The 13,160-nt window shown below is 34.4% G+C and overlaps 2 protein-coding genes across 2 annotated transcripts in view; both read left to right on the top strand.

Annotated features, from left to right (window-relative positions):
• LOC107617601 (transcription initiation factor TFIID subunit 12b) overlaps positions 1 to 5,250 on the top strand; it is a 9,503-nt gene extending 4,253 nt beyond the window's left edge. Inside the window, exons 6-10 of the mRNA XM_021110558.1 lie at positions 133 to 211; positions 1,900 to 1,964; positions 2,068 to 2,103; positions 2,209 to 2,444; positions 4,945 to 5,250. Of these exons, the coding sequence (XP_020966217.1) occupies positions 133 to 211; positions 1,900 to 1,964; positions 2,068 to 2,103; positions 2,209 to 2,391 (363 nt within the window). The 3' untranslated portion in view covers positions 2,392 to 2,444; positions 4,945 to 5,250. The remainder of the gene's footprint in view (positions 1 to 132; positions 212 to 1,899; positions 1,965 to 2,067; positions 2,104 to 2,208; positions 2,445 to 4,944) is intronic.
• On the top strand, positions 10,770 to 12,082 carry LOC107615096 (transcription factor MYB44-like). The gene is made up of 2 exons (XM_016317210.1): positions 10,770 to 10,810; positions 11,719 to 12,082. Exons 1-2 carry the CDS (start codon positions 10,770 to 10,772, stop codon positions 12,080 to 12,082), a joined length of 405 nt encoding a protein of 134 aa, XP_016172696.1.

Below are 13,160 nucleotides of genomic sequence, written 5' to 3'. Positions count from 1 at the left end.
AGTTTGTTGCTGCTTCTTTTGCTACTACAGTGTATGCATGACTCATTGAGATTATACTACTTGACTTGTTCTAGATTGATTGTGCTTATCAATGTTCTGGAGAATTGTAAACTTAACTTTTCTTATATACAGGCGACAACACATGGTTGCATGTTGGCAAAACACAGAAAGTCATCCACTTTGGAGTCCAAGGATTTATTGCTACACCTAGGTATTTTGTGACTGTAACTATAGTTTAATTTTGATCCACCTTGCAAAAATCAAGAAATAATTATTCCGTTATTCAAACATTAATTAATTGAATTTTGACTGAACACTTTTTATTTCACAAAATTTACAGTAACATGCCTTTTGCTTCTGTGATTATGATAGGAACCTGGTATTTAGGCCTAAGGGAGATTGAATTCCTGTGGGGAATCCAGCTCTAGAAACATGTACACAAGTAACAAAATAGAAAAGAATAGCCTGGGCACTTAAAAGATGCCCTTCACTGCTTCATCATCCATTGTCGGTTTTCCTCACTCTTACACAGAAATAGCCTGTGTGCATGCAAATTTTTTAGTTGCAAGAGTAACCCTTCAACTGCTCTTGATTCTCATCTCAGCAATTACCCTTCATATATGCTTGACTTGAATCCTTTTCTTCCTTCTTTTCCATGAGTCCTTTCATTGACCAATGCTTCTTCTTACCTTCTTGCCTACAGATTGCAATTACACTTTCATATCTCATGTTTCTTCTTTTATACATAACTTTCTCAGTTAGCCGAGTGATGAATTATTAATCTGAAACTAATGCTATAGTACCTTTCTATTGATTTTATAGATTTCTTTTCCCAATAGGAATTTACTTTCATACTCTGTGGGGTCTGCATTTATGCAGTGAACAATCATAAGATCTCCTAATTAATAATAAATTTAATATCATTGTTGATATCATAAGTAGTAAATTATTATTATTATTATTTATTATTATATTATTATTATTAGGTTTAATTACTCTGTTAGTCTTTATAGTTTTACCAAATTTGCAATTAAATTCCTATACTTTTTTTCTTTTTCAATTGGGTTCCTACACTTCTTTTAATTTTGTAATTAAGTCATTTTCATGTCAAAAAATTAAAATTAACGAAATATTTCTCCCAAAAAACATGTGGTCAAAGATCTAATTAGGTTCTTAATCGTGGATACCTTCAATTTGCGAAAAAATATTAGTTAATTCTAACATTTTTTATACTAGGAATGACCTAATTAATAAATTAAATGCAGTGTAAGAACCCAATTGAAAGGAAAAAAATATAGGTCCTAATTGCAAAAACTTGGTAAAACTATAGGAACTAATAGAGTAATTAAACATTATTATTATTATTATTATTATTATTTGAGAGGTTACTAGACAATGTTACTGTGACTATTAAGCTTTATCTCACTAATTGGCATCAATTATTATGAATCAAAGTATCAAAAAAATGTAAAGCATTTTGTCCAAACTAGATAAGTTGTAGAAAATTCTTGCTATCATTGAGTCCCACTTGAGGATTTCATTTTTCAACATTGTCTCCCATGACCCAGCTTTATGTAACGCATATATCTGAAGCTTGTATTATGAATAAGAGATCATGGATTGCCCTCAAGTGAAGTAAAAGTTTTGATAAAAAAAAATATCATTAATACGGATAGAAGAATAATTCGAGGAAAAGCAGGATAAGAGATCCTCTGTACAATAGCAGAAAACAGACAAAAGAAGAGCTGTCTATGTAGCATTTCTTTCCAATCTCTCATCACGTTTGAGAGGAAAAGTCCTCTAATAATGCTAGGACTTGAATTATTATCATATTTATTTTTATGAAAAGAGTTAGATATCAGAGCTGTTGATTGACTTTGTTTTTTATTCCCTGTTCAGAGAAAAATTGGGATTTGAAGATACCAGGATATTCAAGTGAAGATAAAAAGAATCAAGGCAAACCTGTAAGCAATAGTTTTTCCTCCTTCTGTACCTCCTCTCTCCAGAACTGGAAAATCAATGTCTTACTATAATTAGGTTCTGATTTGCAATGCTTTGAACCTGCAGCTACAAAATGACCTACACAAGAGGCGCTTGGATATGGTAAAGTTGAAGTATTTATGTATAATGATTGATCTCTATACTTCTTTACCATTGGACACTAACATAATTGATGTCTTTCATGCATGTTAATCCTCCAACAATCAGATTCGTTCATTGATGGAATCATCACATGCCGAACCAAGTATGAACAATTCTAAAGACATAAGTAGACAGGGCATTCCTAACCCTGTTGGTGGCCACCACCTAATAAGGCCCCTGGGTTCAGAGCAATTGCTTTCTCATTCAACTAGCTCTCAAATGCTACAGCAAATAACAAGGTTTCAATAGTGATGATCGTAGTTCTTGGCTTCAAGCTGTTTGTTTTAACGGCCTCTATATTGGTAAGATGCATTCTCTATTACATATTTTTATCAATTTCAAAGTAGTTTGTCGGCATCATGGTGAGTGTTGTTTAGAGGATTTCATGTTAAATATTCATAATGCAAACATTAGTTAGGATAGATTTTCCTTTTTAGATATTTTAGTGTGTAGACATCTGATGTATTCAGATATTGTTATCAAGAGCTAGGGTTCTCCTTGTCTAACCTTGGCGCCATTGTCTGGCCAAGGTTTCTTTTCTTCCTATCTTGTCAAGTTGCCATCCTCAGGCTAGACCAACTGACTCTCCATCTTTTCTTGATTTTAGTGACTAAAAGAAAATGAGAATGACAAATCTTATAAAGAGATTTGCTATATGTACCACTCTTGAATACGTCAAGAGGCAAGAGTGGTACACCTTCGTTTAGTAATACAAGCTATTAAAAGCCTTTTTAATGTTAAGAAAATAAGTTTTAAATACCAAAAAAAGGTGGAGTACATGCATCATTTCTCTAAAATATCCTATAGTTTAAGTTTAGATTAAAATTTTTAACATAATGCTTACATGATAAGAGTTAATAGTCAAAATCGTCCCTAAAAGATACCTCGATTTCCATTTTCGTCCCCGAAAGATAAAATTAATCGAATTCATCCCCCAAAGATATCCTACCTGGTCACGTTCGTCCTTCCGTCATCTCCTTCGCTGAGTTGGCAAACGTCCGCTGACGTGTGTTGTTAACTGCCAACGTGGCAGACAATTAAAACGACGCAGTTTTGATACAAGGCTCTCCTAACCTTGAAACGTCGCCGTTTAGTCTTCAGAAGAGAGATTCAAACGTTGCAAAGCCTTAACCCCCATCATCATCTCCTTTTTTTTCTTTCCTGAAAATTCAAACCTAATCCAACCCTTTTCTTTTCCATTTCCGATTTCATTTCAAATTGACCTTACCTTCACGCACCTTCCCTTAGATCCCCAATTCCCACCTCGCAAAATCTCCACTTTTCCCCCATTCCGAGGAAACCATAAACCATGCTCGATCCAATGACTTTTTGAATTCCTTGCTTTCTCTCGGAGCTCCCCTTCATCTATCTTTGGATTTTGAATTCTCTCGCTTGGGTCGATGAATAACATGCCACAATAGTGTTCGAAAGCTAAAAGGTGATTTTTTTTTTTTTTTCATTTTTGGGTTTAGCTCTGTGTTTGAAGAGGGCAGAGAGAAAGGGAGTGACTGGCTGGTTAATGGGGATGGGTTCAAAATTGGAAGGACCGTCTACCCCAGCAAATCGACGTGACCCATATGAGGTGTTGTCTGAGTCAAGGGACTCTTCTGATCAAGAAATTAAAACTGCTTACAGAAAGCTAGCTCTCGAGTACGTTTGAATCTCTCTTCTGAAGACTAAACGGCGACGTTTCAAGGCTAGGAGAGCCTTGTACCAAAATTGCGTCGTTTTGATTGTCTGCCCCGTTGGCAGTTCACGACACACGTCAGCGGACGTTTGCCAACTCGGTGAAGGAGATGACGGAAGGACGAACGTGACCAGGTAGAGTATCTTTGGGGGACGAATTCGATTAATTTTATCTTTCAGGAACGAAAATGGAGATCGAGATATCTTTCAGGGACGATTTTGACTATTAACTCTACATGATAAATAAAATTAGTATTATACCATATATTTATATCAATAGGTATCGTTATATTAATTATGACATTTATCAATTTAACAAATTTGAATACTAAATTATAATTATATTTGTAGTCTTAAGAGATTTTTATACTAACTTTTCAAGTTATTATACAATTATATGTATAAACATCAAAACATCAACAATAGTAAGAAACAGGAAAAGTATACTTTATACCTCAGTTTGAGGTTGGTTTCAATTTTATTCAAGTTTCATTTCGTTTCAATTTTACTTTTCACGTTCTATTTTGTTTCAATTTTACCCTTAAATGTTTTTATGTTCAAAGATTAGTCAAAATTTTCGTTTTACCACTTTGGCCCCTTCTCTATTGATTTCCATCATCTCTTATCTTATCCAAACCCCATCTTCACCACCATCAAACCTACTATCATTTCCTTTCCTTTCTTCCTCACCAGTCACCACCAACAACCACCATCTTCAAATTTGAGAGTATTTTATCTCCCATGTTTATAATACAAAAATATCAATTAGGAGAACTTATCTCCGTATTAGGTATAATGTAAATTTGTAATTAGGTGTAAATCTTTGCTTCAAGTATAGAAGGTTCAGACGCTGAGGAGTTTTTAGCTCGTGCAATACATCAAAATGTAAATCCACAATAAAATACTTTTTCTAGTCTCTGTTATTGATCCAAGTTTCATAAGTGCTAATTCAATATAGGGACTCTCTTCCCAGAAATTAAAGGGTCATTATAACCCGTTTAAATTGAAGATAATTGAAATCCCCTGCTTGCTTTATTTGAATTGTTTTTTAACGGCACTATGCGAGCTGTTGGTCCAACTCTTCTCACGATTTGGTAATTTCTTTTGTTGATTCAGGTTGGAAGAGTTTGCTTGCTGTAACAGAGTAGCTTACAAGGGAATTGTAATTATTCAGTTTTTAGGTATGAATTAGGTGTTAAAGTATCCCCAGTAACTGGCAACATCCTCTTCCATCTCCTCAATAGTCTTCCCCTTTTATCTTTTTTCCACTGTTTGAGCCAATTTTATTATGGATTTGTATTGTTGCCTGCCTAGTTCAGTTGTAATTTAAGCATGCTTTATTGATTGGATTTACTTGTTATTTATTTCTGATTAATCAATTAATTAATATGCAAAACTGGTGTAAAGATCTCAAGTTCTAAATCTGGTGTAAAGCTATCAAGAAGCGGCTTAGGATTTTGATGTAATAATAATAAAATTGTACAACGTAAGAGGAGTTAACTTAGCCAGTTAGGGCCTGTGGGGCGCATTAAAGCATTTCTTTGTATCTTTCTCGTCTTTTCGGATTAGGACAATGTTTCTCAAACTCTGCTGACTTAAAATTATAGTCTAGTCTATTTTCGTAAAGCGAAGATGATGCTGGTATTTAGTATTTACATCATTTTTTTGGTACAATTTAAGTTTCATAATTCCCTTTTTTAATTATTAAAAGCATATGATGGAAAGAGACAAATGGAGAATGTAATGGATTTCTCCTTCCATATGAAAAAAGATGTGTATATTTGATTTGTTAAAAAAAGGTGGTTCAAGGTAGTTTTTTTTTATTTCACCAAATGTATTTAACGCTTCTGAAAGTTTCTACTCAATGCTAATTCGTATGGGCATGCAGGTTTTGATTGCTAAACGATGTTATTTTATTGATTGACCAACATGTCCGAACTCCCAGAACAACGTTGTTTTAATAAAGTACCACAGTGGTACTTAACCGTTTATATCAACTTTTGTTATTTATATAATTATAAACAAATAGTATAACATAAGTCTTTTGTTGTTTTTTCTACTTCAATTTTTCAATTATATTTGTATTTGTATTATTATTGAATTGAATAAAATAATTTAAAAAATTGAATTACTCATATTATTAACCATTAAAATTAGAACTTTTGGTCCTATTACACGAGTATTAGAAGACATTATTACATAAAGCTTTTAGTTTTACGATTTTACCATAATTTTTAGCTACAATAATTGCATAGATATGGTTCAGAATAAAGCTTTTCTTTAAAGGGCAATGATATTTTGTCATGCATATAGCGTCACTTTTTTTTTTCTTTAAAAAAAATTAAGGAAAAGAAAATAGAGAGCACCAAGGAATCTTTTGTATTACGAGTTAATAGTCAAAATTGTCTCAGAAAAATACCTCGATTTTCATTTTCGTCTCCGAAAAAATAAACTAATTAAATTCGTCCCAAAAAGATAACGGACCTAGTCGCGTTAGTCCTTCTGCCATCTCTTCCATTAGTCTTTCTATCATCTCCTTCTATGATAAAATTCTCTATAAGACATTCTATTAAATATCTTATATGCATCATGCTTAATCCATTAGACCTTATCCTATGGTAAAATTCCAAAACTTCAGACAGAGAAGAGTTTTTTGCATATTTTGAGCATGGTGTGGTAAAGTACATTAAACTTGTCGTGGTCATCGACGGTGTCAAAGGCATATGAGGCTTCGGAGATGCTGTCAAGCTTGTAGTGTTGGAATAAATAATTTTATTAACCCAAATCATCCATATTGAATCACAAAAAATATAATATAATGCGGAAGCGTACCTTTACTCATAAGAGTTAGAAATTGATGGCAGGATTTGGATTTTGTGATTCTTTCGATCTTCCTCAACCAAAGCCTTCTGTATTCTTAGGCAGCTGAATTGCAATCCTTCTAATGGGGAAAGAGCACAAAGGCGGCTTTGGTATATAGGGGACCGAAACCCTAAAGACACTATTTATATTTGAGTATGACACCCATTAAACCCCTAAACCCAAATAAAATAGTATCTAAAGTCCAAAAGATAATATATCTAAAATCCAAAAGATAATATCTGGTTTTATTCTCCTTTAATTCCAAATCAAAAGTAATTATGACTTATTCAATTTAGCATTTATAACAATAAATGAGATCACCACTATATAAGTCATTTAATATGAAATAGCGTAATTTGTGATTATAATTAATATATGTATTGCCCACAAACAAATTAGGAAATTAAATAATTTTCTAACAATCTCTCACTTGGGCTATACATATATTCTTTCTTGACATAATCACATCTTATAAACTTTATGCGCGCATCTGAATGCTATTTCCCTTATTACTTTAACAATCTGGTCCGTTTCATACATTAGATATGGAACTACCGCAATTTTTATCACATTAATATCGTGACTGAACCACGACAATCACCATCCTAACATACTTAACGACATAGATCAAATTTGGATGAGTAATATGGAAATTACATGCTAAGTGATCTCATACATGTCTGTTTCCAACTGGTCCAACTTTAAAACTTTATTGAGATCAAACACAAAATAAATATTGTAAAATGAACATTTCACATAATATGAAATAAACAATCAACTTAATTCTGCAGAAAAAAAATAATTCAATATCTGTCATAAGACATATAGCATAAAATAAACTCCCACTAAACTAAGGCATCACAAATATTGACACCCATCAGAGCAGTGTGCTCATGAAAGACTTTAGGGATCAATCCCTTGGTAATGGGTCTGCTAGCATATACTCAGTTCCTATATGTTCTATGAAAATCTGTTTTTTCTTAAACTTTCTCCTTAACAACTAAGAACTTGATATCTATATGCTTCGATTTTGTCAAGCTCTTATTGTTGTTGGAGTATAATATTGTTCGGTCTTTCAATGTCATCTACTATATGAAGCTCAGTGACAAAGTTTCGCAACCATATGCCATGAAATCGGAATCAGAAGACCTAATGATCTCCAAATTTTCTGATCTTTGATAAGTAAGCATGTAATCCTTTGTTCTCTTTAGATAACGCATTACGCGTTTAACAACTATCCAATGATCCATGCTAGGATTGCTCAAGTATCTACCCAACACTCCCACTAAGAATGATATATCGTGGCGTGCGCAGACTTGAGCATACATTAAGCTCCCTAGTGTTGATGCATAAGGGTTATCATGCATTGTTGTCCTCTCAAAATCATTTTTGGGACATTGTTTGAGACTGAACTTGTCTCTTTTAGTTACGGGTGTGCCCATTGGTCTACAACTTTTCATGACATATCTATTTAAAATCTTTTTAATATAGTTCTTTTGTGATAATCCAAAAATACCTTGAGAGAGATCTCTTAGTATCTCGATTCCTAATACAAAAGAGGCATCACCAAGATCTTTCATTTCGAATTGGTTCGATAGAAATTTCTTAGTTTCATGCAACAAACCTATATCGTTACTGGGAAGTAGAATGTCATCAATATATAAGACCCAAAAAATATATTTACTCCCACTGAATTTGTGGTATACACATTCATCTATAATATTTACCTCAAAACTATATGAGGTAATGCCTTAAACTTGTGATACCATTGACGGAAAGCTTGTTTGAGATCATAGATGGATTTTTTCCTTTTTTCTGTTGGATCTCCTTAATGGTACTTCTTGAGGTTGTTGAGCTTGCTATATGGGTTGGGGTTGAGGAGGATTCTCATTATTTTCCTATGCTGTAGCAGTATCTTGAGCAACAACAATATTCTCATTGTTCTCTTGTACTGTAACTGGATCTACAGTAGAATTCTCATTGTGCTCTTGTACTATAACTGTATCTTGAACAATAATAGGCACAAAGACCTGATTATTATCAGTTATAGAATCATCATCAAAAGCAACATTCCTAATATTTCCTTCCCCTCAAACTCAACATCCTCAAGAAATCTCGCATTTTCCATTTCAAAAATAGACCTTGATGCAGGATTGTAAAACTTGTACCCCCGTGAACGCTCAGCGTAACCAACAAAGTAGGAACTAATTGTCCTTAAGTCCAATTTTCTTTTATGCGACCTATAAAGTTGCGCCTCAGCTGGAAATCCCCAAACATGCAAATGCCTTATATTGGACCTTTTTCCAGTCCAAATTTCATAAAGGGATTTTGCTAACTACTTTTCTTGGCACCCTATTAAGAATATACACTGCGATTTTTAAGGATTCTTCCTAGAGTGATTCAGGAAAGGAAGAATGACTAATCATACTTCTCACCATGTCCTTAAGAGTTTGGTTCCTGCGCTCTACAATACCATTCATGCTAGGTTTGCCTGGTATAGTGTATTGCAAAACAATACCGCACTCCTCTAAGAAAAGAGCAAAAGGCCCGGGATGTTGCTCACCTGAACCGTCATATTTTTCGTAGTATTCACCACCACGATCAGATTTGACAGCTTTAATTTTCTTCCCAAGTTGAAGTTCAACTTCACCTTTGAAAGACTTGAAAACATCCAAGGCTTGGGACCTTTCATGAATTAAATATAGTTACCCGTAACGAGAGTAATCATCTATGAACGTAATAAAGTAATGTTGTCCATTCCATGAGACAGTAGGGAATGAGCCACATATATTGGTATGTATCAGTTCTAAGACATCTTTAACTCTCTCGGCACCTAATTTCCTTTCGTTTGTCCTTTTCCCTTTTATGCACTCAATGCAAACTTCAAAGTCTGCCAAATTTAGGGATCCAAGAATTCCATCCGACACGAGCCTCTGAATTCTCTATTTAGATATGTGACCTAGGTGTTTGTGTCATAATGATGCCGAATTCTCATTTAGTTTTTGTTTTGTACCTGTGTGCAGTATTTCATTATTATAGGAATTCAAATCAAACCTATATAGATTATCCACCAAAACAACCAGAGTAAATATTATTCGAATTATAAAAGAGACTGACTTTATTGTTTTCGAATGAACAAAATAATCTGATTTGTCCAAATAAAAAATAGAAACTAAATTCTGTCTAAATGACGGTGCATAAAATGTCTCTAATTAATCCAAGTAAAATCCACTCGTGGAACATAATCTAAAAGTTCCTATAGCTTCGACTGTAACTATATTGCCGTCTGTCACATAGATGTATCTTTTAGCATCACTTGGTGGTCGGCTCCACAGGCAACCCTGATAGTAACACTTACATGAGTAGTAGCAACAGAATCTACCCACCAAGTATCAATAGGTACATAACTTAAACTAGCCTTAGAACAAACGAAAGTAAGAATTGTACCCTTCTTTACACGCCAAGTGACATATTTGGTACAATCCTTCTTCATGTGTCCCACTTTCTTACAAAAGAAACAGGTTGAAACTTGATCCTATTTCTTAGCCTTTTCTATTGAGAAGGCACATCCGCAATAGTATCATGCTTTCTTTTATACTGAGAAGATGAAGGCATGTGAGCACTTTCAGTCTTATCTTGCTATAGCCTCTCTTCTTCTTGCACACAGTGAGATATAAGCTCATTTAAGGACCAAGTGTCATTCAGAGTGTTATAACTCACTTTGAATTGCCCAAAGTATGCAGGAAGGGAGATCAAAATAAAATACACGAGTAAATCTTTAGACAACTCTAACTTTAGTGCTTTCAATTTTGAAACAAGATGAGACATTTCCATAATGTACTTTCTTATGTTCCTTTTACCTTTATACCTGATGGAGACAAGTTTTCTCAAAAGACTACTTGCCTCCGCCTTTTCATTAGTAAAGAATTTTTTCAACATCTTTCAGGAACTGTTTGGCATCTTTATCCTCAGTAATTGAGCCCCGAAATGCCTCAGGAATTGAGCGTTTCATGATCATAATACTCATTCGATTGAATCTCTCCCACTTTTCTATTTTAACCTCATTGAGATTTTCTGGAATGGAAGTGGATGATCTATACAACCGAGGACAATCTCCACGGTATCCTTCCAAACTTTAAAATTTGAACCATTCAGCATAGGAATACTGCTAATTTGTACAGAAACATTGGTAGCTGAAGCCATAATTTCTTTATTAGAACAAAAAAAGAGCATGCAGTAAATATTAGTCAAATAATGGGAAAAAAATATGTATTTAGATATCTAGAACAACATTAATTTTTAATCTTTAGATAAAAAAATTAACTATAAGTGATACTCTCATTGCAGTAATCAAATATTGTCAAAATTTCTGTCACACATTAAGCCTTTCTTTGGACCGACTGAATGCGCACATGAAAACTTAAACTTTGCAACCTATTTATTACCGCATATATTTTCTATTAATTGGCCAAACAATAACCTTTCTTTGGGCCGATTATTGACCGCATAATTAATAGAAAATAAAAAAAGTGTGCAATGCTTATTATTTGGCCAAACAATAAACTTCTTTTGGACCGATTATTGTTCGCATAAATAATAAGCATTACTTTATTCTTAATTTGTTACCCAAACGTGTATTTACCATCAATATGTGTATATAATTCGGCTAAATATAGACCTTCCTTTGTGCTGACCAATATTCACATGAATTATATATTACCATATTCCTTATGTTTTAAATAAATCAATTTTCACAAAAGAGATTACTTTAGCAGCATAATGTTCAATCAATTTATTCTAAAGAGTAAACTACCATTTCTACCCATAAAATTTGAAAACGCTGACATATCTACCCATAAAAAATAGAAATTACCATTTGTATCCATAAAAAATAGTTTTTACAAGCAAAATTATCCAAACCCTAAAAAATTAAATAAAATTCCTAAACTACCCTTCTCTCCACCACTACCACTATCATCTCCTCCCCCTCCTCTCTCTCTCAATGTTCTGCTAGGGCAAGTCTTGCAGGCTTCGATGGTGCAACCAGCTCTCCCCACCCGTGGAGCATTGGGCCTTCACCCCCGAAGAGGACGACTCCATAATCAGAGCTCACGCTCGGTTTGGCAACAAGTGGGCCACCATAGCCCGACTCCTTTCCGGCAGAACCGACAATGCCATTAAGAACCACTGGAACTCCACCCTCAAATGCAAGTGCGCTTCCATGGGCCCCATCGACGATCCTCACTTCGTGCAGCCACTCAAACGCTCCGTCAGCACCAGCGCCGCCGTACCCGTGTCAACGGTGGTGGTGAGGTACTCGTTGCCGACGGTGATGGTGACGACGGAGGTGGCGGGCCGTGGCCCAACTCATCCATGCCCTTCACCACTTTGAGTTTTCTGTTTTTTATTTTCTTCTCGTTCCTTTCCATAACTTAATCTTCAACCTCCTTAGGCAAAGACCCGAACTTTAGCTTTAGCTCCTGCTGCATAACAAAAGCATCAACTATAGTGTTGCTGTTATTGCTTATATTAGTAGTAGTAGTAGCGGCAGTTTCGATTGGAAACCCTAATCTCCTGAGATCGTCGATTCCAATATTGGAGTTGGGAATTGGGGTTAGGGTTTGGGGTACACTAGGAGGAGGGGCAAACGGATTATGAGTCAACCCGAAGAGATTTTGCAGGTAAGAGAGAGTGTGGGGGCAAGGAATCTGAAGATGGTTCTGTTGTTGTTGATGATGGTGAAGCCCTTTTTCTGGGTTGAGAATTTAAAGAAGCAGAAGAGAGAGAGAAAAAAAAACACAGAAGAAAAGCGAGAGAAAGAGAAAGAGGAAGGAGTTGGCAGAGTTGACGGATTATGGCGGCGGCGACGAACTCAGAAAATGGAAGGAGAGAGAGAGAGGATGGGTTAGTGGTGGTGGTGGCAGTGGTTGGAAAAATATTAGAACATTGAGAGAGAGAGAGGAGAGGGGGGAGGGGAGGAGATGATAGTAGTAGTGGTGGAGAGAAGGGTAGTTTAGGAATTTTATTTAATTTTTTAGGGTTTGGATAATTTTACTTGTAAAAACCAATTTTTATGGGTACAAATGGTAATTTCTGTTTTCTATGGATAGATATGTCAGCGTTTTCAACTTTTATGGGTAGAAATAGTAGTTTACTCTATTCTAAAACCAAATCTTTATAAAATAGGTGGTATAATAATCCAAATTATTACTAGTTTCCTTATGTAATAATTAAATAATAACATTATTTTCTATTATTCAAATATTATTAATGTGTACACATAACTTGGCCAAATATAAATTTTTTTTTAGACAGACTAATATTTACATAAGTGATATATACATAATAATCTTTATATTTCAAAAGAATGATTCTTAATTTTTTAGGGTTTGGATAATTTTACTTGTAAAAACCAATTTTTATGGGTACAAATGGTAATTTCTGTTTTCTATGGATAGATATGTCAGCGT

This window comes from Arachis ipaensis, chromosome B09, assembly GCF_000816755.2.
Source record: "Arachis ipaensis cultivar K30076 chromosome B09, Araip1.1, whole genome shotgun sequence".
NCBI lineage: Eukaryota > Viridiplantae > Streptophyta > Magnoliopsida > Fabales > Fabaceae > Arachis > Arachis ipaensis.
This window is presented reverse-complemented; position numbering and strand designations above follow the sequence as displayed.

Excerpts from the sequence above, each read along its gene's own strand:
- LOC107615096 (XM_016317210.1), top strand. The coding sequence starts at position 10,770 with ATGGAAGTGGATGATCTATACAACCGAGGACAATCTCCACG. Across the intron at positions 10,811-11,718 it reads AACCGAGGACAATCTCCACG|GCTTCGATGGTGCAACCAGC; the intron begins GTATCCTTCCAA and ends CAAGTCTTGCAG.